The sequence below is a fragment of the Xenopus laevis genome, chromosome 4L, assembly GCF_017654675.1.
Source record: "Xenopus laevis strain J_2021 chromosome 4L, Xenopus_laevis_v10.1, whole genome shotgun sequence".
Taxonomy (NCBI): Eukaryota; Metazoa; Chordata; class Amphibia; order Anura; family Pipidae; genus Xenopus; species Xenopus laevis.
In genome coordinates this window covers 19109660-19134890 of record NC_054377.1, presented here as the reverse complement: position 1 = coordinate 19134890, position 25231 = coordinate 19109660, and the positions used below count along the sequence as shown (strand labels likewise).

At 40.6% G+C, this 25231-nt stretch overlaps 1 protein-coding gene across 1 annotated transcript in view; it reads right to left on the bottom strand.

Annotated features, from left to right (window-relative positions):
- Nucleotides 1-25231, bottom strand: part of LOC108713849 (leucine zipper protein 2-like) — a 323454-nt gene that overhangs the window by 60994 nt on the left and 237229 nt on the right. Inside the window, exons 8-9 of the mRNA XM_018257520.2 lie at nucleotides 15159-15233; nucleotides 11997-12161 (exon numbers count right to left, since the gene is read on the bottom strand). Coding sequence (XP_018113009.1) covers nucleotides 11997-12161; nucleotides 15159-15233 — 240 coding nt within the window. The remainder of the gene's footprint in view (nucleotides 1-11996; nucleotides 12162-15158; nucleotides 15234-25231) is intronic.

Below are 25231 nucleotides of genomic sequence, written 5' to 3'. Positions count from 1 at the left end.
CAAATTAGAGTTTACCCTTGCTTTCAGCACCAGAAGGGATGACTCTACAAGATTCCATGCTTCCTACAAAAAACGGATTTAGCCAACATCAATACCAACATCAACCCAAATAGCAAGGGTGGTGGCAACCTGAGATACAAATGGAGATGAATTGGACCTTCAGGGCAGAGATAAACAAAATATTAATTTCATAAACTGAAATAATGGATAAGGATTATTCAGCTACAATGTCATATACCAATTTATCAATGTGTCACAAATTGGCACCCTAAATCCAGAACCCAAGCTAAGCTTCCTGGTCTCCGCTCTCACTTCCGCCTATAACCGCCGCCTTTCACCTCGGGAGGAGCTCTCGGCTAATTGGATGCCGCCAGGTCTTATTTGAGAGAGGAGCAAAGCTAACGGTTCTGGACAAGCAAAGGGGCACGATCGTCTCACCAGGATACTGGAATGGAAGAAAACCTCAGGAGGGCAGGCCAGATAACACAGCGTGGAACAGGCAAGCCGGGCCAACGCAAGCAGAATAGAATAGTCGGACAGGCCGGAATCAGGATTGGAGAGCATAGAATAGTCGGTTGGCAGGCAAAGGTCAGAGAGTACAAAGTTAAACAGGCAGACTATGGTCAGTATTGAAAATATCAGAGTAGTCAGGCAGGCAAGGGTCAGGATTGGAGAGATCAGAGGAATCAAGAAGGCAAGCAAGGTCAAACACAGAAGATCAATTAGGATTCATGAGGAATAAACACCCAGGAACTTTGCTAATAGAACCTAACAATGGGCCATGAGCTTAATACTGAAATCCCTTTAAATAGTTTGAATTTCACACCGATGCACGTTGCGCTGGTGCGTAAAACCCGGAAGTGCGCACCGTGTGCGCATTAGGGAAACCGGCACAAAAGGGAAGAGGACACATGCGGCGGACAACCCTACCTGAGCCCACTAGACCAACAGGGTGAGTCCTTACACAATGCTTGAATGCATAGCTGCTTGAATGCATATAGATGCATTTAAATATAACGCATAAAGACCAAAGCAAAAGAGGCACTTAATATGTAGTCTTTTCACTGAAGAAAATTATCTTCAGGAGGTGGAGTCAATGAACAAGTAGCAAAGTAAAGCAATTATGCAAGAAGGACCTAGAAAATATTCATTCTAATGATGGGAAAAGCTACTCAAGTGTATATGCTTTCTAAATAATTAAAATAAAACTTCCCCCAGGCATTTAAAAGCACAAAAAGCAGACGTACTGAATAAATAGGCAAGGTTTTTATCTGCAATCAACCGTGGCAAGGAAGGCCGTTTAAATATATTTAAAGCATGACATTTCAGATTTTGTTAAATAACATAATAAAGCAAATATAAAGCAGACATTACAGCAGTTCATATTCTGAATTTGTGATTTTAGCATGAAATTAAATTTTCTAAAGCATAGCACTAGGTGCACACACCATAAAAAAAGAGGTCTGCACATATTCATCACTGCTATTGATGAGCACCTTTGGTGCAAGAAGTGCAAAAAGCACAACATGCTTAGGGGTCAAAGAAGTCCATACCTAAACATGCACCTAACCCACCCCCTGACCCTAACTCTGTATTTATAGACCCACGCCTGACCCTCTATGATGTTACCAAAGGGGCTGGGTAATAGGAGTTATCCTAAATCTCTCATTGGAAGAGGCTATGAGTGGGAGACCCAACGATCATGAGCGTAAGTAGGTCCGAACCGGCCTGACCTGTGACTCCCTTGCTTTTCGGGCTGGCCCTCACATCACTAGTTGTGGAAGTCAGCCTGAACCCAACCAACCAGCGAGTAAACCTGCAATACACTACAGCATTAACTAGGAGTTCTGGGTGTTTGCTGTTGGCTCAGTTGAATTTTTAGCAACTGAAGAGTACACAAGTGTCCATCTATGCCCTACCTGTGTGTCATGCAAATTACTAACTATTTAGCGCCACATTTTACATTGTCAAAACTCTTAGCTGTGTGTTTAACACTATAGATGTAGGGGCACACTAGGTGCTAAAGTAGGTGCAGAATTGTGGCCATAAAAAGGCCATAAACAATACTAGATAAAAAAACATTGATGCCTTTTATTATGCTACTACTCACCTTTGCACACAACTGTTTGCTCCATCTACAACCCACATTGCCACTTCCCTCGTAGGTGCAATTTGCATGCTATTTAATAACTCTACCATACTTTCCTTTAGTATCTTGTCAACATTTTTTATCCCACTTGCTGCTGGTGTAATGAGGCTGAAATTCTTAAACAACTTTGCATTATGGAACAGAATAACAAATTGCACCATATTTTTTACCTTCTGTACTCCTTATAGTAAATGAGTGCTCCTATGTTTAACTTAGTTCATACTGGACTACACCTTAAATATGGCTAGAATACTAATAGAATAATTTGGCTCACCTATTTTGTCTGATTCGCAGTGAATTTCCGCATTTTGCCACCTGCGAATTGTTTCGTGAAACCACTCCAAAAATTTGCCAGTGAAAAAATTTGCTGCAACCATATTTTAGGAAAGAAGTTCAGCCTCTTTATCTTTATTCTAAATTGTCCTATTTAAAAAGAACAAGGGCCATTGTAGCTGGCAAGAGCAGGTTGAAGGCCAGTTGTGTTGAGATGCATGTGCTTGCAGAATGAAGACAGAATAGTAAAAGGAGACCTGGTCAAATGTTGGCCCTCAAAGAAAGCTTGTACCAAAAGGAAAAAAGTCTACATAGATGCCTTCATGACATGGGGATTTCTGAACAATTCCAAAGCTAGGAAGACTGTATCCACGATGCAGTTATTTTACTCATAATTTCTGTTGTTTCACCTCCCATAAATCAAAGAAAATGGTGTAATCACTACTAACCATAAACAATGCTATTTGCACCTGTTAGTTAGACCTGCTCAAATTGCACCTGCATTATTAAAAAAGTGACAAAAAGTGTACTTTTCCTACGTTCCTTCGCCTAAAGGGATACTGTCAAATATTAATTAGCATCCCTTTGAAGACCAGAAGGCAGTAAAACTGTAAAAGCAAGGTCTTATTGAGAGAGGTGCAAAGCAAAGGGGTTTTGAACAAACAAAGGGGCACAACGGTAATGCAAAGTCTTTTCAGCAGAAGGTTGTGATACAAGGCGTAGACAGAAAGCAAAGTCAGATCAGGCCATGTTGGGGCAGGCAGAGTACAAGGGGAGTCAAACAGGCAAGTGTCAAACCAGGAGATCAATCAGAAGGTTTACTGAATAGAAGAGTCAGTTACTAGGCAGGGTCAGGAATCGTCAGAAGCAGGCAGGGGTCAAACCAGGTAATCAAAATCACAGAAGAGCAAAAGCTCAGAAGCACCAGGAAACTCAGGAACAAGATCCTATAACGGGCAAGGACTCACACACAGAAATGCCCTAAAATAGTGTTTAAATTTTGCGCCACTGCGCGCTGGCATCATCACGCCACTGCGACTGCACCTTTAAATCCCACAGAGGCGCGCCGGAGCCTGAGGGGACACTGAGGAGCAGTGTGGAGATGGCACGGCGGGTGTCCCCGTCCCACCACTACACCACCCGGGAGGTGAGTTGTTACAGTTGTTTATCTTTTTGACACACTATACTTACGATTTTCGTATAGCTTCTTGAAGTGGTAAACCAAAGATCATCAAGAATAAACAGTGAACCATATGGGGCAGTGGGAATAGAACAATGTTAACAGCAATTTATGTAAAAAAATGTATCTCGCTCATTTCCAGGATGCAATAAAGTAAATGTTCTGCCGTTGCTTGGAAACACTCTGCAGACCCGTTCTTCAACCTATTCTTAATTATTTGCTCAGAAACATAGTTTCCAGTTTTCTATCAAGTGAAGTGTGACACAGTAATAAATGAAATGTGAAAACTAAAACCAAAGAAAATAGGAAACACAATAAATACTGAAAGAAAATTAAACCAATGATATATAGTTTCCTTGGGACCCACGGTGCATGGTCAGCTGAAAGAGGCTTAAGAGAACTAGATCATTAAACAATGCCAACATAGGTACTCCCTAGAACGATGGTTATAATTACAGGAAGAAAGTTAAGGTATAAGTGGACATTTACAGTATCTCCTGGGAGACGTGCAAGAGTACTAAAGTGAGCAAGAAGATATCCCTTCATACTTATGCAGAGAGCACATCTGTTAAAGGGGACCTGTCACCCAGACATAAAAAGCTGTATAATTAAAGTCCTTTTCAAATTAAACATAACATCCATATTCTTTTTTTTACTAAAGACTACATAGCTGTTCTAAACTCGTTTTAAAATTTCAGCTGTCAATCAAATATTGACTGCCCCTCCTCTATGCCTTAGGCATAGAGGCGGAGCAGGCAATTACTGTACATTCACTTTCCATTCAGCACTTATTAGATGTCATTGCACTCCCCACACTCTCCCTCTCTCTTTACCATCTAATAGTGTAACCAGTGTGTGGGGATGGACATCATGTCCCCCATTCTGGTGCACAAACAAGACTCTAAGATGATGGAAGGCGTGCCTTAATAGCAGTGTCCACAAAATGGCTCCTACCTGCTTGCTAAAATTATGAATTCCCAGACCGAAGGAAACAAGATTAAAATAATTTATACAGTGTAATTAAAGTTCATTTTGCTTGACTAATGTGATAAAATAGGATTTACAATACATTTATTTTGGGTGACAGGTCCCCTTTAAGGGACTGGGCACCCGCCTTCCAACTCATAAATGAGCCCCATGACATGCTATTAAATGAAACAATGAAGCACTTAGTTAACATCAATAAATAAATATAATCTTTGTAATAATAAGCAAAAACAAATACTAGTATTTTAATAGAAAACAATTTGACCCCTTAAAATTCTACTGGTGCCTCTAGATTGGTATCTTGGAGAGTGACATAAAGGCCTGGGGATTTGAATAGAGGTGTTGAGCAACTAGTCAAAGGGGCCTGTTTACAAATTTTCAAATTTCAATTTTTTTCATGAATCAAATTTTTCTCTAAAAATTTGTTTCCCCCCCCCTAAAACTCAAATAATTTGAGCTTCATTAAGTGTAAAAACCACTAAAAAACCCCTCTAATACAGGTATAGGATCCATTACCCGAAAATCCATTATCCAGAAAGCTCTGAATTATTAGAAGGTCGTCTCCCATAAACTCCATTTTAATTAAATAATTCAAAATTTTAAAATATTTTTCCTTTTTCTCTGTAATAATAAAACAGTAACTTGTACTTGATCCCAATTGAGATATAATTAATCCTTATTGGTGGAGAACCCAACCAATGTGGTGTATGTAATATTTATAGGATTTTTGGCATACTTAAGGTATAAAGTACTAATCTACAGAAACACCCCAAGTCCCCAGCATTCTGTATAAGAGATCCATAGATGTACAAAACTTTGGCAAGCAGTCAAGGTCCCCATGGGAGCTGCACTCAACTTATTGAACTTTTTTTCCACTAGTAATTGTCCAAAAAAACTTGAATCTTTAGAGGTTTTAGAGGCCTCCTTGTCTTTCATTAGAATACAACACAATTTCTGAGCATTGCGATAGCTTTTTGCATTCGTTTACAAAGAGACAAAGCTTATTTTAACTTTGATAGGAACATCAGTATGATGTTTCAAATATTTTCTGTTTTTCTCAATCTATGATAGGCTCTGAAAAGCTTCTTTGTTATTATGTAGAAAAGCTTCAATTTGGTTGCAAAGTTCCTCTTTATACAAATGTACAAAAAGCACTTCAATGCTTTTATTTATTTTTTTTCTTGCAAAATACTGAAATATTATTTACTTCAAAAGCTGTTTTACATTTTCTTTATACACAAAATTCACAGCAAAATAAGGTAGAAAACACAGCCTGAAACATCTTAGCTGAATTTGTCTGTGTGCTTGCACTGTAAAGTGATAAATACAATAGTACCGGTGCTTTATCATTAGTGTTTAGAGTAAACCATTAAGTTGCAATTTTTTTCAATATTGATTCTCTGTTATACTGACGAATAGGGGCCTATTTATTAAACCTCAAATTTTTATGGCTGAGCTTTTAAAGGAGTAAAATTCAAAAAAACTCGAATTTTTCGCTCCATTGCTGCTAAAAATTAGAATCCAAAGATCCCTCTTGAAATTATGGAGAAGTCAATGACAGACGGTCCCTTTAACAATTGCAGTATGTTTTTTATCTTCAGGATTCTCGATAGTTTCAGGCCGTTTGCGCTGGTTTTTGATTGATAAATTTGCGGAAAATCGTGAAATTTGAAGGATTGCACTAATAAATCGTAAAATTTGAAGGATTTCATAAAAAAATCATGAAATTTGAAGGTTTTCACAAAAAATTTGAAAATCGGATATTTTCACTGAAAAATCGTGAAAAACGGAAATTGACGCCGGCGAATTTTCACCGGAAAATTTTCACGGGAGATTTGCGAATTTATTCGCCGCCGGCAAACCGCAGATATTCGCTAGAAATTCGTGCCAGGCGAATTTATTCGCCCATCACTAATTAACATCCCCAGATGTAGTCAAACTGTTGTCTGTCTATTGAAGGCAAAAGTCAAGACTGAGAAGATTAAGTCAGGTTGCAGTCCCTGGTTCCTGGAAAGTTAGATCTGGTAAGAGCTTGAGATAACTGAATAAAAAACCAGATACTACAGGTATGGGATCTGTTATCCAGAATGCTCGGGATCTGGGGTTTTCCGGACAACGGATCTTTCTGTAATTTGGGCCTTTATGCCTACTAGAAATTCATTTAAACATTAAATAAACACAATAGGCTGGTTTTGCTTCCAATAAGGATTAACTTATCTTAGTTGGGATCAAGTACAAGCTACAGTTTTATTATTACAGAGAAAAAGGAAATCATTTTTAAAAATTTTAATTATTTGGATAAAATGGAGTCTATGGAAGACAGCCATTCAGAAATTCGGAGCTTTCTGGATATCGGGTTTCCAGATAAGGGATCCTATACCTGTACTTATACTGTGCGAACAACCTTGCCATGTAAAGTAATTGCTATATGAAGCAAGAACAAACAAGAACATGAAACAACTAAGAACATAACATTGCTACTATACGAGCGTTTGAAACAGCAGACATCTGTACAAGTCAATGTTGATAGCATTATAAATCATGATGTCTATGTCAAAGAAAACATTTCACATGTACTAGCCAGGAAAAGCTGATTGGATTGATACATTTAAATAAATAATGTTGATTATTTATGATTTTTTTGGTGCTGTTTCCCCAGTAAATGATCAGAATTCCTCAAGGTAGGAAAGTTGGGCCTAATGTAGAAATTGCACAGAAACAGGTTGTTTTTGTCAGTTGTTCCCACTGGGCCCCTGTATAAGTGTGGACAACTTCTTTCTTTTAAAGGAGAAGAAAAGCTACGGAGGCATTTTATTGCCAATAGATTAGTTGAAATAGTTCAAGCTAGAAAGCTATATTTATTCTGTAGAATGTTTTACCATACATGAATAAAAAGCTCTAGAAGCTCTCTGTTTGTTTAGGATTTAGCTGCAATATTAGCTTGGTGTGACATCACTTCCTGCCCGAGTCTCTACCTGATCATTTATAGCTCTGGGCTCAGATTACAGCAGAGAAGGGAGGGAGGGGGAGAGGAGCAAACTGAGCATGCTCAAGCCCGGGGCAAGGAGGTTTAAGATGAAGACAGGAAGTCTGATACAGAAGCCCATGTGTACACAATAGAAAGAAAGAAATGCTGTGTTTCTTTTGACAGAGGACTCAGAGCAGCATTACTTTGAGGGTTTACTGGTATATTTAGGTGGACCTTTCTGATAAGGCTTACTTGGTTTTAACCATTCCTTCTCCTTTAACAGGGCTTGACTCCAGTAAAGAAGAGACTGCTGGGTAAGGTTTTAAAGTGTGAGTAAACCTTTGTATCTGATCCCCATTCGCAGTTCTCTTCCCCTAAATCAGGGAATGCAAGAGATGGCTGTTGATGGCTGATGGACAATTACCGTGACTCCTGTGCAACAAGCAACATGAAGACAGTGACTATGATTGTAATTGGTTCCTTTCTAAGACCATCTGTGTCCTGCAATGAGTATAAAAAGCCTATAGGGTGCACTCACTGCCGTTTCAGATGCAATTGCAGCTATCTGTGCGCAATTTACACAAGAATTAATTTTTGCCAAGAGAATTGGAAACAACCATAATAAAGCTAGCCACTTTGCATCTCATTATCTATGTCACCTCCTCCATACTAATATACCTCCTACATTGTATTTTTATGGCATAGGTTTTCACTACTTCACTTGTATGGGGATCTTGAAAAACTTTAATTTCAGGATTAGTAAATTTATTACCTTGGGAGATCCACTCAATTAGATCTCTGGTGAGGGCTGATAAGTTAAAAGCTCTGAAATTGGGTAGTTTTCAAGCCCTAAGTTTAACTGGAGCTCTCAATTTATGGAGAGCAATCTTTGCTTTTTTACCATTCCAAAATGTATTAGCAGAATCAAGCTTCTTGAATGTTTTATAAACAAAGGAAGATTAATAAATGGATATATTATCTTGGGGGATATCAAAGAGTTGAAAAAGAGCAATCATCCATTTAGATTAAGGGGAGCATTGGCCCATTTTACACACATGGCGGAAACCTTATAACATGCCGGTGTAATATTTAATGAATATAAAATAAACTGTTACCTTTTCACAGAGAATTTACAGCAAGAGAAAATTCTCCAGTAACAAAGTACTTATGATTTTTAGGAAATAAGAGAGTTTTTAAAATACAGCTAATGTACGGTGGTAAACTTTGATGGAGTTAGACGAGAAGAACATTCAAACGTTATTTTTGGGGGGGGAAGACCCCTTTGCAGCCCAACATTTCTCCCTTAACTCATAGCTAGTGATGTGTGAATTTGTCCTGTTTCGCTTCACCATGAAATTCATGAATTTCCAGCGAAATTCACGAAAAGGGCGAAAAATTATCGAACCAGAATTTTTTTGCCGGTGACATTTGACGTGCATTTTTGTCAATGGGCGTCCATTTAATTGTCGTCGGCATCAAAAAACTTTGCATTTTCGCCAGTGAATTTTTGTGGAAATTTCACGAATGTATTCACCAGTGGTGAAATGCGGATATTTACAGCAAATCCGCACCCATCACTACTCATAGCAAGGTTGCAGATATATGAAACCATGATCAGACCATACACCCTCCTGTAGTTACATTAAATTTACACCTATAATTGGCTCTGATTTGCCTTCCAGACCCAATGCATTGCCCCAAAGTCTGGGAACTCCTGATCTATGGTAAGTGAAGAATAATTTGGGCCTTTTACATAATATACTTTATGCAGACATTAAAAAAACAGATTCCTTTAATTCATTTGGATGTAACCAGCATGCCTGTCCCCTCCCTATGGAGAAAAATATCTTGAGAAGTAGCACATTCATTTCCGAGAGTAACTAAGGCAAGGCATTATTATTCAGCAAAGTCTCAATTATGTAACAAAAAATAATAAATTGAGACTCTGATATACAGCATCTTAGAGAGGCTATGCACTCAATTACAGGTGTCTGCACTGGCCTCACTTGAAAACAGCTTATTTGGGAAAGAAAAATAAAAAATGTAACTGTTACACGTCGTGTAAATGTGTGGTTTTAAGCTGCATCAGTAATACTTTGAAGCTGATGTATTTGTGGGCAAAACAAGATTTCTATCCCTGGCAGATTTGCTGCTGCATATCAAAAGGGACAGATTTAATGAGCATTTTTCTGCTGAGAGTTTTATCATTATGTAAAAAATACATGTACATAAATAAATAAATAGCCTTTAGAACAAAATGTGTTTTTCTGAACCCAAAGGGAAAAAAACACAGCCGCTGTATCAGATTCATACAAGGTACTTAATAAAACACAAACTCATTCACCATAAAAATAATATCAAAATGTTTATGTAGTGTGATATTTCCTGTTTGCAGATCATAATGAATTGAAAAGCTGCGCCTTTCTAATACAGAGATTATGATAATACAGGGGTTATGATTGTGCCCTAGTCAGGGGTTTTTCAGATAATGGATCTTTCCGTAATTTGGATCTTAATACCTTAAGTCTACTAAATCATGTAAACATTAAAAAAAACTTAATAGGCAGGTTTATTTATTCGCCAGGTTGGAATTTGCTATGAATTTCCACATTTCGCCACTGGCGAATACATTTGCAAAATTTCCATGAAAATTCACCGGCGAAAATGCAAAGTTTTTTGACGCCGACGACAATTAAATAGACGCCATTGACCATAATGCACGTCAAATGTCACCGGCAAAAAAATTGTGGTTCAATAATTTTTCGACCGTTTTGTGAATTTCACTGGAAATTCAGGAATTTCATGGTGAAGCGAAACGGGACAAATTTACACATCACTAGCTATGAATTAAGGGAGAATCATTGGGATCAAGTACAAGGTACTATTTTATCATTGCAGAGAAAAAGGTAATCATTTTTAAAAATTTGTATTATTTGGATAAAATGGAGTCTATCGGAGACAGCCTTTCTGGATAATGGGTTTCTGGATAATGGATCCCATACTTGTATAAGGGCATCCATGCCATACGCCATTGTGGCCATTTACTATCACTGAGGCAGTGCATGCATTAACAGGCTGTAAGGCAAGTATGGTCATGCTAAAAAAATATTGCAAACATTCATTACAGGTACTTACATCCAAGCACTTCCTTATAGTTGCACTTAGCTCCAATGCATCCATTTTGCTTTTTCTACTAAATACTGCACAACTGCATCTATTGACACTGGGGAACCCTGGAGGCACTGCCATCTTGAATGTGGCAGTAGTCCCAAGTTTTTCACAGCAGGTTGAGTAAATTGGCATACCAGGCATTTACCAAAACAGTCACACACTAATGAGGGTCTCACACCCCAAGGTGATGTCTTCATTGTGAAAATATTAGCCGCAGACAGGCACAACTCATTGTGGGGCCCCACTTATGTGGCACTGTGGGTAAAATAGCTACTGATTTGCATCCAAAAGATCCATAAGATCTACAATTCTGTGATGCATTGATGTCAGTGGGGGTTTTAAATAATGAATTTCCATGCCAAGTTTGGGGGTTAAGGTCTTATACAGGCATTGTGACTTTGGCATCTTGACTGCGTGAGACATCATCATCTAAGTACTCCTGAGACATCATTACCTAGGTACTCCTAGGTACTCCTGAGGCATTATCGCATAGGTACCTTTAGGTATACCTTAGACATCATCGCCTAGGTACTCCTAGGTACTCCTGAGACATCATTGCCTAGGACGATACTCCTGAGACATCATCGCTTAGTTCCTATAATGCTTCCCAGTAGCAAATGGATTTACTCTATGTCCATGAATTCATAAATTTGAGGAATGAGCATTTTGGACACACACAATAATGCAATATGATCAAATGATAAGATGAAATGCTGAAATTATTTGACAACACACAGCTGAATCCCAAGGAAAATGAAGATGTGTTGTGTATTTCTCCCTGGGTCCCTATATATTTCAGTAAAAATATATATCATGGGGTTATACATTTAAAAAAAACTGTTTCGTGGAACAGATTCAATCATCACTCATGATATTTATTCATATGCAGGCTAGGATTTCGGGCCTGGGTTCCCTAGGCTGCTGGGACTTAGCGACTAGCACCCTCGCAAGTGCAACCGCCCGCATGTGAGCATACCCCGGAGCACTGGAGATTAATAGTGACCAGTGGTCCTTAAGTTGCAGCTGGATGGCACGACGCCCTGAAAAACTCGCCACAAATCAGTGCCTCTTGATGTGTGTAGGCAAAATTGATAAGATTCTTTTAAAGTACACTTAATAAGGTTTACATTTCTGTTTGTTTGATTTCTTTCTGAATATACTGTATTGGTTTTAAGAAAGCAGATATTTGAACAAAGTAAAATTCAGAGCCTGTGCCTATTTTGCTGTGTATAAAAAAGCATTGCTCATAGGGAAAACTTTGGACCTACCTCTGATTTTGTAATTTGTAATGGAACTTTTGAAGTATTTGTTGCTGAAGACGCTGGCCGCTCCCTTGGCTTTGAAGGGACCATGCTCATGGCAGGAGGTGGATTGTGCAGGACAGATGACAGGCAGAGTGAAACTGTCTCTTTTAATGCCTTCAGCTGTGACTCCTTTGAAAACAAAAAGGAGAAGCAGAACAGTCAGTAGGAACCCACTGAACTTACTGTGTATGCAGTACTTATAAAGAATAGTAATAATTTTCTACCCATAAGGATTTGTTTACTGAATGTATGGGACCTGTTATCCAGAATGCCCAATAGGCAAGTTTTGTCTCCAATAAGGATTAATTATATCTTACTGGTATAAGGTAAGGTTTTATTATAACATAAAATATTCTGGAATATTTGGATAAAATGGAGTCTATGGGAGGCTACCTTCCCATAATTTGGAGCTTTCTGGATAACGGGTTTCCAGACAACTAATCCCATACCTGTACTAGATACTCAACCTTCTACCTACAGAGTGTGATATTTCCTGTTTGCATAATGAATTGAAAAAGCCGCTTCTTTCGAATACAGAGATGTGGGGTTATGATTGTGCCCTGCTAGTTGGTTGTAAAACTAAGAATGGGGGTTTTCGGATAATGGATCTTTCCATAATTTGGATCTTCATACCTTAAGTCTACTAAAAAATCATGAAATCATGTAAACATTAAAACAAACTTAATAGGCGGGTTTTGCTTCCAATACGGAGTAATTATATTTTATCTGGGATCAAGTACAAGGTACTATTTTATCAGTGCAGAGAAAAAGGAAATAATTTAAAAAAAAAATGTATTATTTGGATAAAATGGAGTCTATGGGAGACAGCCTTTCTGGATAATGGATCCCATATTTGTATATGGAGTCAATGTCATACGCCATTGTGGCCATTTACTATCACTGAGGCAATGCATGCATTAACAGGCTGAACAGACAAAAAGAGTAATTTATAAGTGCAGCCACAAGTATGGTCATGCTAAAAAAATATTGCAAGCATTCATTGCAGGTACTTGCATCCAAGCACTTCCTTATAGCTGCACTTAGCGCCCATTTTGCTTCATCCAAACCCCTCTTAAAGGTGTTAAAAGAATCAGCCATCACAACATCATCTGGTAGGACATTCAACAACTTCACTGTGAAGAACCACCTACACTGCTGAATCCTCTAGTCTAAAGGGTTGGCCTAAGGTTCAATGGTCCATTTTATGGAATAATATATCTCCCGCTAGCAGTCTATAATGCCCTCTAATTTACGTATAAAGAGTAATTATGGCCCCTCTGAAGCGTCTGTTCTACAGTGAAAACAACCCCAATCTTGAAAATCTACCCTCATAGTTTAAATCATCCATCCCCTTAACAAGTTAATTTGCCAGTCTCTGCACTCTCTTCAGCTATTTTTATCCTTTTTAAGGACCAGAGCCCAAAACTGCACTGCATTCTCCAGGTGAGGCCTTACCAGGGACCTATAAAGAGGCAAAATTATGTTTCATTCCTTGAGTTAATGCCCTTTTTTATGCAAGACAGAACTTTATTTGCTTAGTGGCCACAGAATACCCCTTCAAAAATCTTTCCTACCACTGACATCAGATTAACCTGCCTATAGTTTTGAGGCTGAGAATGTGATGCCTTTTTGAATAGCAGCACCAAATTAGCAATTTGCCAGTCTCTCAGCACCCTGCCAAACCTCAATGAATGAAAAAATGAAGTAAAGAGGTATGGCAATCATAGAGCTAAGCTTGTTTAGTACCCTGGGATGAATACCATCTGGTCCTGGACCTTTCTTTATCTTTACATGTTCTAGTCTCTTTTGAAATTCCCATTGGGTGAACAATGCATCATTTGTTGAATTAATAGAATAGGGACTATGTAGAAGGAGACCTTCATTTCTTGGTTCTTCATTGGTGTAGATAAAAAAAGAACAGTTCAGAATCTCTGCTTTATCTCTTTTCTCATTAATCAACAGACCCCCCTCTGACAGCAATGGTCCCACCCCATCCTGCTTCATTTTTTACTATTTACATATTTAAAAAAATATTTTGGGTTTATTTTACTCCCTTCTGCAATGCCCTAGCTTGTCTTAGTTTTTTTTTTTTGCATGATTTATTGGCCTCCTTATACCTGACAAATGTTTCAGCTGTCACAGCTTACTTGAAAGCCTTCAAAGCACGTATTTTCTTACCAAACTTTGCACCAACATTTTTGTCAAACAATGGTTTTTCATTGTGACGACATTCCTTGTTTACAAGGGGAATACACTAACATGTATATTTATTGAGCAGCATTTTAAAGACATCCCATTTTTCTTCTGTGCTTAACCCTGTGAAAAACCTTTCCCAGTTAATATGTTGCAGTGATGCTCTTATACTGGCAAAGTTTGCACGTCTAAAGTTTAGTGATTTAGCTTCTCCCTTATAGAGTTGTCTCAAAGGAGACCATGTTACGATCACTATTCCCTAAATGCTCATCCAAGCAAATGCTAGAGATGACTTCAGTATTATTAGTTATTACCAGTTCCAAAAGAGAGTCATTCCTAGTGGGTTTTTGAACTAGCTGAAATAAAAATTTGCCATTACCGTATATACTTGAGTATAAGCCGAGTTTTTCAGACCCCAAAATATGCTGAAAAACTCTACCTCGGCTTATACTCGAGTCAAGCGGAAAAACGGTCGCCGGCGTCTAAGAATAGTCGCCGGCATCCAAGAATGGTCGTCGGCATCCAAAAACGAGACGCCGGAACCTCCAATGGGAGCAGAAACCCTCAATTTTTTGACTGAAACTTACCAGAAGCTGCTGCATTTCTCACCCTAGGCTTATACTCGGCTTATACTCGAGTCAATAAGCTTTCCCAGTTTTTGGAGGTAAAATTAGGTACCTCGGCTTATACTCTGGACGGTTTATACTCGAGTATATACGGTAAGCATATTTACAACCCCATTAGCTTTTTCTGACTTGGCAACCCTATTAGCCCACTCAATCTCTGGATAACTGGTCACCTATAATAATAACTAGACCTAGTTGTGAAGCAGCCTCCATTTGTAATAGTAGTTGGGCTTCAATTTTGTCACTTATTCTAGGTGGTTTTGTAGCATACACCAATGATAATTGGTTTAATTAATTTCATCCTTACATTATCAAGGGAAGCTTTTTCCATATCTTCTTTTGCTATGGTTAATTTTTGCTCCAGATCAGTGAGTTGTTGTGCCTGTAAAAGAAAATTATAAGAAAACGTTAGACATTCACTGTGGAATTAAAACTCAGAAATAATGACATTCCAGGTGACAGACTGTATTGCTGGTTATATGTGGCACTTTATTACCGTAAGATACCACTGTTAATGTTGATGTAATTTATAGATGTACATGCCCATTTCTAATGCATTGTTTAAATGACTAATTATGAACTCACAGATGGCGGCTCAAACATATGCCTAGCTGTTTCTCCAGGAAAACCTATAAAAATGATTTGTACACTCATAATAGACAAAATAAGGTTGAGTATTAAGAAATACAAATAGGCGTTTGGGGAATACACCTGCTTTGTGTACGATCCAATATTTATGCCATCATCTTTCATTGTATGTATGGAAGCAGCATATGTCTGATCCCTTGCTAATGGGTACCATAACAATATGTGGTACAGATTCTCACTGTTATAACTTCACATATAAAAACAGCCACTATATGTTCTATAGCTGTATATAATCACCATTAATGTTCCTTGTTATGTCTTTTCCTTCACAAATTAAAGTATATTAATTTTGCATGAGCCCCTAGATTGTAGCTATAGCTACAATGTTTGCATTTGAATTAGATTATTTCTTTACATTTCTCTTCTTTGGTAGAACTGCCATTATTTAACTTACTGACAGCCATTTTCAATATACAGGGCAGGGTGCAAAGTGCAAAGGACTGGTGTAAACCACCTTATATTGTACATCATTCAGACGCACAGGTTAGGGAGCAACAGCAGACATAGGCTGCTACAGAGCCCTGTACTTAGGGCAGGTCTGAACTTTTGCATCCAAAACCCTAAAGCACATACTTTTTGAATGAGCACTAAGGGACTGTTGTGCCACTTAGTGCTCTAGTACTTGTATCTAGGCTCATAGTACATGACCCCTAAAGTTTTCTTACAGTAAAAAGCTGCCATTAACAATTTATAGGACATGTGTGTTAGCAAATTAGAAATTTAAAGCAAATATTTAATTTGTTGCTATGGGAAACAACACTGGTGCACTTTAGAAGCTATGATGGCAAATAAGCATCTTTGAATTCCGTAGTCAAAGGAGATGATTTATTCACATTCTAATGCAAGTTTTCACCGTGATTCAAAGTGTTTTGCCTTAAACCTCACAACTTCAAATGAGGGTTTCCTGAAAGTGGAATATTCACGATTTCTTAAGCAACAAAAAAACTCAAATGTACAAATTCAGCATCTAAAAGCTGGAGAGTTCATGTAGAAGTCAAAATTCAAGTGATTTTTATCATTTATGTTTTTCAAGTTTTTTGAAAGTTGGTGGTTTCGTTGAAAAAGATATGTGACGTGATTTTTGGGAGGTTTTTTTTACTTAAAACAAAACCTCAAAAATTCACAAATTTGAATTTGGATAAATAGGCCTTCAAAGATGAAAAGTTAAGGCTGCCATCAGTGAGCAGCACCACACTTCATCACCTACAGTACTGTGTAACGATTGGCACCCAAAACCCAGAACCGATGCCAAGTACCCTGGTCTCGGCTCATGCTTCTGCCTGTAGCAGCTGCCTTTTGCCTTGGGAGGAGCCCTCAGCTACTTAGATGCCGCCAGATCTTAAAACGAGAGTTGCAAGGCAAGGGGTTCTGGGCAAGCAGAGGGGCACAACCGGATAGCAAAGTCTCTGGGCAGAAACAGAATCGTAGTGAGAACAGGCTGGGTCGGGGCAGGCGGAGTACAAACGTAGTCAGGCAGGCAAAAGTCAAACCGGGTGATCAATCAGAAGGGATTTAGCAGAAGAGGTAGTCAGTATTCAGGCAAGGGTCAGGATACAAGCGTTCAGAATAGTCAATAGCCAGGCAGGGGTCCAAACAGGATACAGATCAAGATTAGAGATGTCGCGAACTGTTCGCCGGCGAACTTGTTCGCGCGAACATCGGGTGTTCGCGCTCGCCGGAAGTTCGCGAACGTCGCGCGACATTCGCCATTTTGGGTTCGCCATTGTTGGCGCTTTTTTTGCCCTCTCACCCCAGACCAGCAGGTACATGGCAGCCAATCAGGAAGCTCTCCCCTGGACCACTCCCCTTCCCTATAAAAACCGAAGCCCTGCAGCGTTTTTTCACTCTGCCTGTGTGTGCTGAAGAGATAGTGTAGGGAGAGAGCTGCTGCCTGTTAGTGATTTCAGGGACAGTTGAAAGTTTGCTGGCTAGTAATCGTTTTGATACTGCTCTGTTATTGGAGGGACAGAAGTCTGCAGGGGTTTGAGGGACATTTTAGCTTAGGTAGCTTTGCTGGCTAGTAATCTACCTTCTACTGCAGTGCTCTGTATGTAGCTGCAGTGGGCAGCTGTCCTGCTTCTGATCTCATCTGCTGACTGCTGCAATAACAGTAGTCCTTGTAAGGACTGCTTTTATTTATTTTTTTGTTGTTTTACTACTACTACTACTACTACTATAAGAGCCCAGTGCTATTAGTCTAGCAGTGTTGGGGAGTGGGACTGGTGTGCTAATCTGCTGCTCCTAGTAGTTCAGCAGCACCAACTTTAATTTTTTTTTTTTAATATTCATTTTTTTTTATTTTACTTTTTTTTATTTTACTACCGCTGTAGTAGTGTATAAGTTGACCTTTTAGGCATTATTTGCCCTGTAGGCATTATTTGCACAGTGTTTTCTTCAACCCGCCATCTAGCTGTGTGACCTTGTTCACATTCTGTCTAAATATCCATAATATTACCGTCTCCAGAAAAAACACCGGAGTGACTTTTTTCAAGCAGCCATAATATATTTTACGTAATCCGTATCCACCGCTGTAGTAGTGTATACGTTGACCTTGTAGGCATTATTTGCACAGTGTTTTCTTCAACCCGCCATCTAGCTGTGTGACCTTGTTCACATTCTGTCTAAATATCCATAATATTACCGTCTCCAGAAAAAACACCGGAGTGACTTTTTTCAAGCAGCCATAATATATTTTACGTAATCCGTATCCACCGCTGTAGTAGTGTATACGTTGACCTTGTAGGCATTATTTGCACAGTGTTTTCTTCAACCCGCCATCTAGCTGTGTGACCTTGTTCACATTCTGTCTAAATATCCATAATATTACCGTCTCCAGAAAAAACACCGGAGTGACTTTTTTCAAGCAGCCATAATATATTTTACGTAATCCGTATCCACCGCTGTAGTAGTGTATACGTTGACCTTGTAGGCATTATTTGCACAGTGTTTTCTTCAACCCGCCATCTAGCTGTGTGACCTTGTTCACATTCTGTCTAAATATCCATAATATTACCGTCTCCAGAAAAAACACCGGAGTGACTTTTTTCAAGCAGCCATAATATATTTTACGTAATCCGTATCCACCGCTGTAGTAGTGTATACGTTGACCTTGTAGGCATTATTTGCACAGTGTTTTCTTCAACCCGCCATCTAGCTGTGTGACCTTGTTCACATTCTGTCTAAATATCCATAATATTACCGTCTCCAGAAAAAACACCGGAGTGACTTTTTTCAAGCAGCCATAATATATTTTACGTAATCCGTATCCACCGCTGTAGTAGTGTATACGTTGACCTTGTAGGCATTATTTGCACACTGTTTTCTTCAACCCGCCATCTAGCTGTGTGTATTATCGTTTCCAGAAAAACCAACTGAGTTTTTGTTGTTGTTGTTGTTTTTTAAAAAATAATGCCAGGCAAAGGCAGGCCGCCACGCAGAGGCCGTGCTAGGGGCCGTGCTGCTATGCAATCCTGTGGCCCTAGCAAATTGCCCAGTTTTAAAAAGCCAATGACCCTGAACTCCCAAAATGCTGAAGAGGTAGTTGACTGGCTTACACAGCACACCCCATCCTCTACCGTTTCTAACTTTACCACAACATCCTCCTCATCCTCCACTGCTATGGCCACCCCACGTAACACTTCCTCCACCACCGGTGCCCCTTCTTCACTGGGGTCAGAGGAGTTATTTTCCCATGAGTTTCTTGAACTGAGTAATGCGCAACCATTATTGCCAGAAGAAGATGAAGGAGATGAGGACCTTACACCAGATTTAATTCTGGCAGAGAACACGACAGAGATGGACATAATGAGTGATGAGGAGGAGGTCCCCGCTGCTGCTTCCTTCTGTGATGTGTCAGAAGAAATTGATGCATCTGAGGAGAATGATGATGAGGAGATTGATGTTTTGTGGGTGCCTAGTAGAAGAGAGCAAGAGGAGGGTAGTTCAGATGGAGAGACGGAGAGTCAGAGAGGCAGTAGGAGAATAAGACTTAGAAGAAGCAGGGAGGACAGCCCGCAGGGATCAGTAGGGCAACAACATGTATCGGCACCTGTGTTCAGCCGGCCAACGCACCCGCCATTGCCGCCAATGCCGCCAACTTCTACTGTTACCGCCAGATCGCACACTTCCAAAAAGTCAGCAGTGTGGGATTTTTTTAATGTGTGTGCCTCTGACAAAAGCATTGTAATTTGCAATGAGTGCAGTCAGAAACTGAGCCTTGGTAAGCCCAACAGCCACATAGGTACAACTTCTATGCGAAGGCACATGAGCGGCAAGCACAAAGCACTTTGGGAGCAACACCTCAAAGGCAACAGGCAAACTAAAAGCCACACTCCTTCTGGTCCAGCATCTTACTGCTCTACCTCTGCTCTCCTTGACCCGTCTGAACCACCCTCCACTCCGCCTTCCACCTTGACCACCTGTTCCCATTCCCAGTCATCTGCCACCAGCCAAGTTTCTGTGAAGGCCATGTTTGAGCGTAAGAAGCCAATGTCTGACTGTCACCCCCTTGCCCGGCGTCTGACAGCTGGCTTGTCTGCACTCTTAGCCCGCCAGCTTTTACCATACCAGCTGGTGGACTCTGAGGCCTTCCGCAAATTTGTAGCAATTGGGACACCGCAGTGGAAGGTACCCAGCCGCAATTTTTTTTCTAAAAAGGGAATACCACACCTGTACCAACATGTGCAGAGCCAAGTTACCGCATCTCTGTCACTTAGTGTTGGGCCAAAGGTCCATATGACTACTGACGCATGGTCCTCCAAGCATGGTCAGGGCAGGTATGTCACCTACACTGCCCACTGGGTGAACTTGGTAATGGCTGGGAAGCAGGGAATGGGTAGCTCAACAACAACAGTGGAGTTGGTGTCACCGCCACGGATTGCACGCGGTTCTGCCACCACCTCTACTCCTCCATCGCTCTCTACCTCGTCTTCTTCTTCTTCTTACTCTGCTGCTGGGTCCTCCTTCTCCTCCTCCACACCTGTGCACCCCCAGCTCCCCCTAGGCTATTCGACGTGCCAGGTACGCCGTTGTCACGCTGTCTTGGGGATGACGTGCCTGGAAAGCAAAAACCATACCGGATCTGTACTCCTGTCATCTCTGCAGTCACAGGCCGATCGGTGGCTGACCCCACACCAACTGCAGATCGGAAAAGTGGTGTGTGACAATGGAAGCAATCTGTTGGCAGCGTTGAGACTAGGCAATTTAACACATGTGCCCTGCATGGCACATGTGTTAAATTTAATAGTCCAACGTTTTGTCTCCAAGTACCCAGGATTCCAGGACGTTCTCACCCAGTCCAGAAAGGTGTCGGCCCATTTCAGACGTTCCTACACAGCCATGGCACGCCTTGCTGACATTCAGCAGCGCTACAACATGCCAGTCAGGCGTTTGATTTCTGACAGCCAGACTCGCTGGAATTCAACGCTCCTTATGTTGGAACGTCTGCTGCAACAACAAAGGGCCGTCAACGAGTACCTTTTTGAACTGGGTGGTAGGACTGGATCTGCACAGCTGGGGATTTTTTTCCCCCGTTACTGGGTGCTTATGCGCGATGCCTGCAGGCTCATGCGACCTTTTGAAGAGGTGACAAATATGGTCAGTCGCACCGAAGGCACCATCAGCGACCTAATACCCTTCGCTTTATTCCTGGAGCGTGCCATGCGACGAGTGACAGATGAGGCTGTAGACCAGCGTGACGAGGAGCTGGAAGCGCACGATTTCTGGTCGGAATCACCAGAACGAACCCAGGCACCTGCTGCAACGCAGGGAGAGGTGCCAGAAGTGGAGTCAGAGGAGGAAGGTGGCTTTGTGGAGGAGGAGGAGGAGGACCAACAGGAGCAGGCTTCCCAGGGGGCTAGTGGTGACCTTTTGGGGACCCCTGGTCTTGTACGTGGCTGGGGGGAGGAGACCGTGGATGATGCAGTCCTTGATAATGAGGAAGCGGAGATGGATAGCTCTGCATCCAACCTTGTGAGAATGGGGTCTTTCATGCTGTCATGCCTGTTGAAGGACCCCCGTATCAAGAGGCTTAAGGAGAAGGACCTGTACTGGGTCGCAACACTACTAGACCCTCGGTACAAGCATAAAGTGTCAGAAATGTTACCAACATACCACAAGTCCGAAAAGATGCGGCATTTACAAACCAGCCTGCAAAACATGTTGTACAATGCTTTTAAGGGTGATGTCACTTCAGGAACTCATCAACATTCCAGGGGCAGAGGTGCCAGTAATCCTGCCACGAGCACACCTGCAAGGACAAAGCCCTTTGGCCAGTCTGTAACGTCAGACATGCAAATGTTTTTCTGTCCAAGGCAGCGCCACAACCCTTCTGGATCCACCCTCAAAGAACGCCTCGACCGGCAGGTAGCGGACTACCTGGCATTAACTGCAGATATCGACACTCTGAGGAGCGATGAACCCCTGGACTACTGGGTGCGCAGGCTTGATCTGTGGCCAGAGCTGTCACAATTTGCCATGAACCTCTTGTCTTGCCCAGCCTCAAGTGTGCTCTCAGAAAGGACCTTCAGTGCAGCAGTAGGGATTGTAACTGAGAAGAGAACTCGCCTAGGTCACAAAAGTGTCGATTACCTGACCTTTATTAAAATGAATGAGGGGTGGATCTCGGAGGGTTACTGCACGCCGGAAGACTTGTTCTGACTTCTATGCAGCTGTCCTTCTCTTCAAGCCTCATGACTCCACACACAGCTGTCCTTTAGCGTCCTCCTCCTCCCTCCGCCACCGTTACAAACTAGGGTGCAAACCCTACTGGTTTAATTTTTTCTGGCCTCTGTGCTTCAGTGGCTACAACCAAAAAAACTGGGCAAACAATGTCTACAAGGTCAACGTATGGCAAAAAATGACTATTTTCAGCATTTATATGGCATATTTTTTCTGGCAACTGTGCTTCAGTGGCTGCGTCCAAAAAAATGCATATTTTCTGCATTTATATGGCATAATTTTTCTGGCCTCTGTGCTTCAGTGGCTGCAACCAAAAAAATGCATATTTTCAGCATTTATATGGCATAATTTTTCTGGCCTCTGTGCTTCAGTGGCTGCAACCAAAAAAATTTATATTTTCAGCATTTATATGGCATAATTTTTCTGGCCTCTGTGCTTCAGTGGCTGCAACCAAAAAAATGCATATTTTCAGCATTTATATGGCATAATTTTTCTGGCCTCTGTGCTTCAGTGGCTGCAACCAAAAAAATGCATATTTTCAGCATTTATATGGCATAATTTTTCTGGCAACTGTGCTTCAGTGGCTGCGACCAAAAAAATGACTATTTTCAGCATTTATATGGCATATTTTTTCTGGCCTCTGTGCTTCAGTGGCTGCGGCCAAAAAAACTGGGCAAACAATGCCTACAAGGTCAACGACGTTGACCTTGTAGGCATTGTTTGCCCAGTTTTTTTGGCCGCAGCCACTGAAGCACAGAGGCCAGAAAAAATATGCCATATAAATGCTGAAAATAGTCATTTTTTGCCATATACGTTGAGTCAACGTATGGCAAAAAATGACTATTTTCAGCATTTATATGGCATATTTTTTCTGGCCTCTGTGCTTCAGTGGCTGCGGCCAAAAAAACTGGGCAAACAATGCCTACAAGGTCAACGACGTTGACCTTGTAGGCATTGTTTGCCCAGTTTTTTTGGCCGCAGCCACTGAAGCACAGAGGCCAGAAAAAATATGCCATATAAATGCTGAAAATAGTCATTTTTTGCCATACGTTGACTCAACGTATATGGCAAAAAATGACTATTTTCAGCATTTATATGGCATATTTTTTCTGGCAACTGTGCTTCAGTGGCTGCGACCAAAAAAACTGGGCAAACAATGCCTACAAGGTCAACGTATGGCAAAAAATGACTATTTTCAGCATTTATATGGCATATTTTTTCTGGCAACTGTGCTTCAGTGGCTGCAACCAAAAAAACTGGGCAAACAATGTCTACAAGGTCAACGTATGGCGAAAAATGACTATTTTCAGCATTTATATGGCATATTTTTTCTGGCAACTGTGCTTCAGTGGCTGCAACCAAAAAAACTGGGCAAACAATGTCTACAAGGTCAACGTATGGCGAAAAATGACTATTTTCAGCATTTATATGGCATATTTTTTCTGGCAACTGTGCTTCAGTGGCTGCGTCCAAAAAAACTGGGCAAACAATGCCTACAAGGTCAACGTATGGCAGTTGTTTAAAGAGAACAGTAGATTACTAGCCAGCAAAGCTACCTAAGCTAAAATGTCCCTCAAATCCCTGCAGACTTCTGTCCCTCCAATACAGAGCAGTATCAAGCAGATTACTAGCCAGCAAACTTACTATCATCTGTCCCTGAAATCACTAACAGCTCTCCCCCTACACTATCTCTTCCAAGCACACACAGGCAGATTTTTCATATACATTTTTGCCCTTGATCCCCCTCTGGCATGCCACTGTCCAGGTCGTTGCACCCTTTAAACAACTTTAAAATCATTTTTCTGGCCAGAAATTTTTTTTTTAGATGTTAAAGTTCGCCTTCCCATTGAAGTCTATGGGGTTCGCGAACCGTTCGCGAACCGCTCGCGTTTTTGCGCAAGTTCGCGAATATGTTCGCGAACTTTTTTTCCGACGTTCGCTACATCCCTAATCAAGATACAAAATAGCTCAAAGCTCAAAACACCACGCGGTAACAAAACCTATAACGGGCAACAACTGCGCCTTTAATTTGCAAAGACGCCCTAAGGAACTGGCGCTGGCGCTGCACAGGAGCGGCATTGCGGGCGTCCTCGCCGATGGCGCGGTGGGCGTCCCCGCCGCACTGCTGGACCACCAGGGTGAGGAACTTTTATTACATACTGTATGTCTCCTCTGTGTTTCTAGATTTTTTTTGCAGTATATGCTTTAAACTGTGGTCCTTCCATTGATAAATTAAAATTTTTAAAATCAATGTATTTTTTATCTCTTTTGCATATGAGTATGTAGAATACTTGCAAGAACACATGTCAAAATTTATCAGTATAGGAGCGCTCTTTTCATTTTGCCTTTTTTTCATGCACAACTTTATCCCTGTGGGCATCCCCTATACCAAGGTCTTTTTCCATCTCTCTCAGTCCCTTCCAACTATAGCAGGGACACAGTCCACAACAATACAACATGAAGAAGGAAATTTGAAAGACTAAAGACAACATGTATTTTCTGGGAGAAAGCATCCAAGTTGCTGATGGTCGTCCCTTTACTCTACTATGTGCAAGGAGGCTAGAGCCTGAATTGCTAAATTAATACAGGTATAGGATCCATTATCTGGAAACACTTTATCCAGAAAGCTCCAAACTATGGTAAGACCATCTCCCATAGACTCTATTTCAATCTAATAATTACAATTTAAAATATGATGTACTTTTTCTCTGTAATATTAAAATAGTACCTTGTACTTGATCCCAGCTCAGATATAATGAATCTTTATTGAAGTCAAAACAATCTTGTTCATTTTAATTCAAGTTTAAATATTTTTTTTTTAGTAAACTTAAGGCATGGAGGGACTCCATTATAATCAAATAATTAAAATTTTTAAAAATGATATCCTTATCTCTGTAGAAATAAAACAGTTGCTTGTACTCGATCCCAGCTAAGGTATAATCAATCTTATTGGGATAATTCATATTTAAATTTCATTTTAGTAGACTTACGGTAAGGAGACCCAAATTACAGAAAACCCCAGATCCTGAGCATTCTGGAAAACACTCTATACCT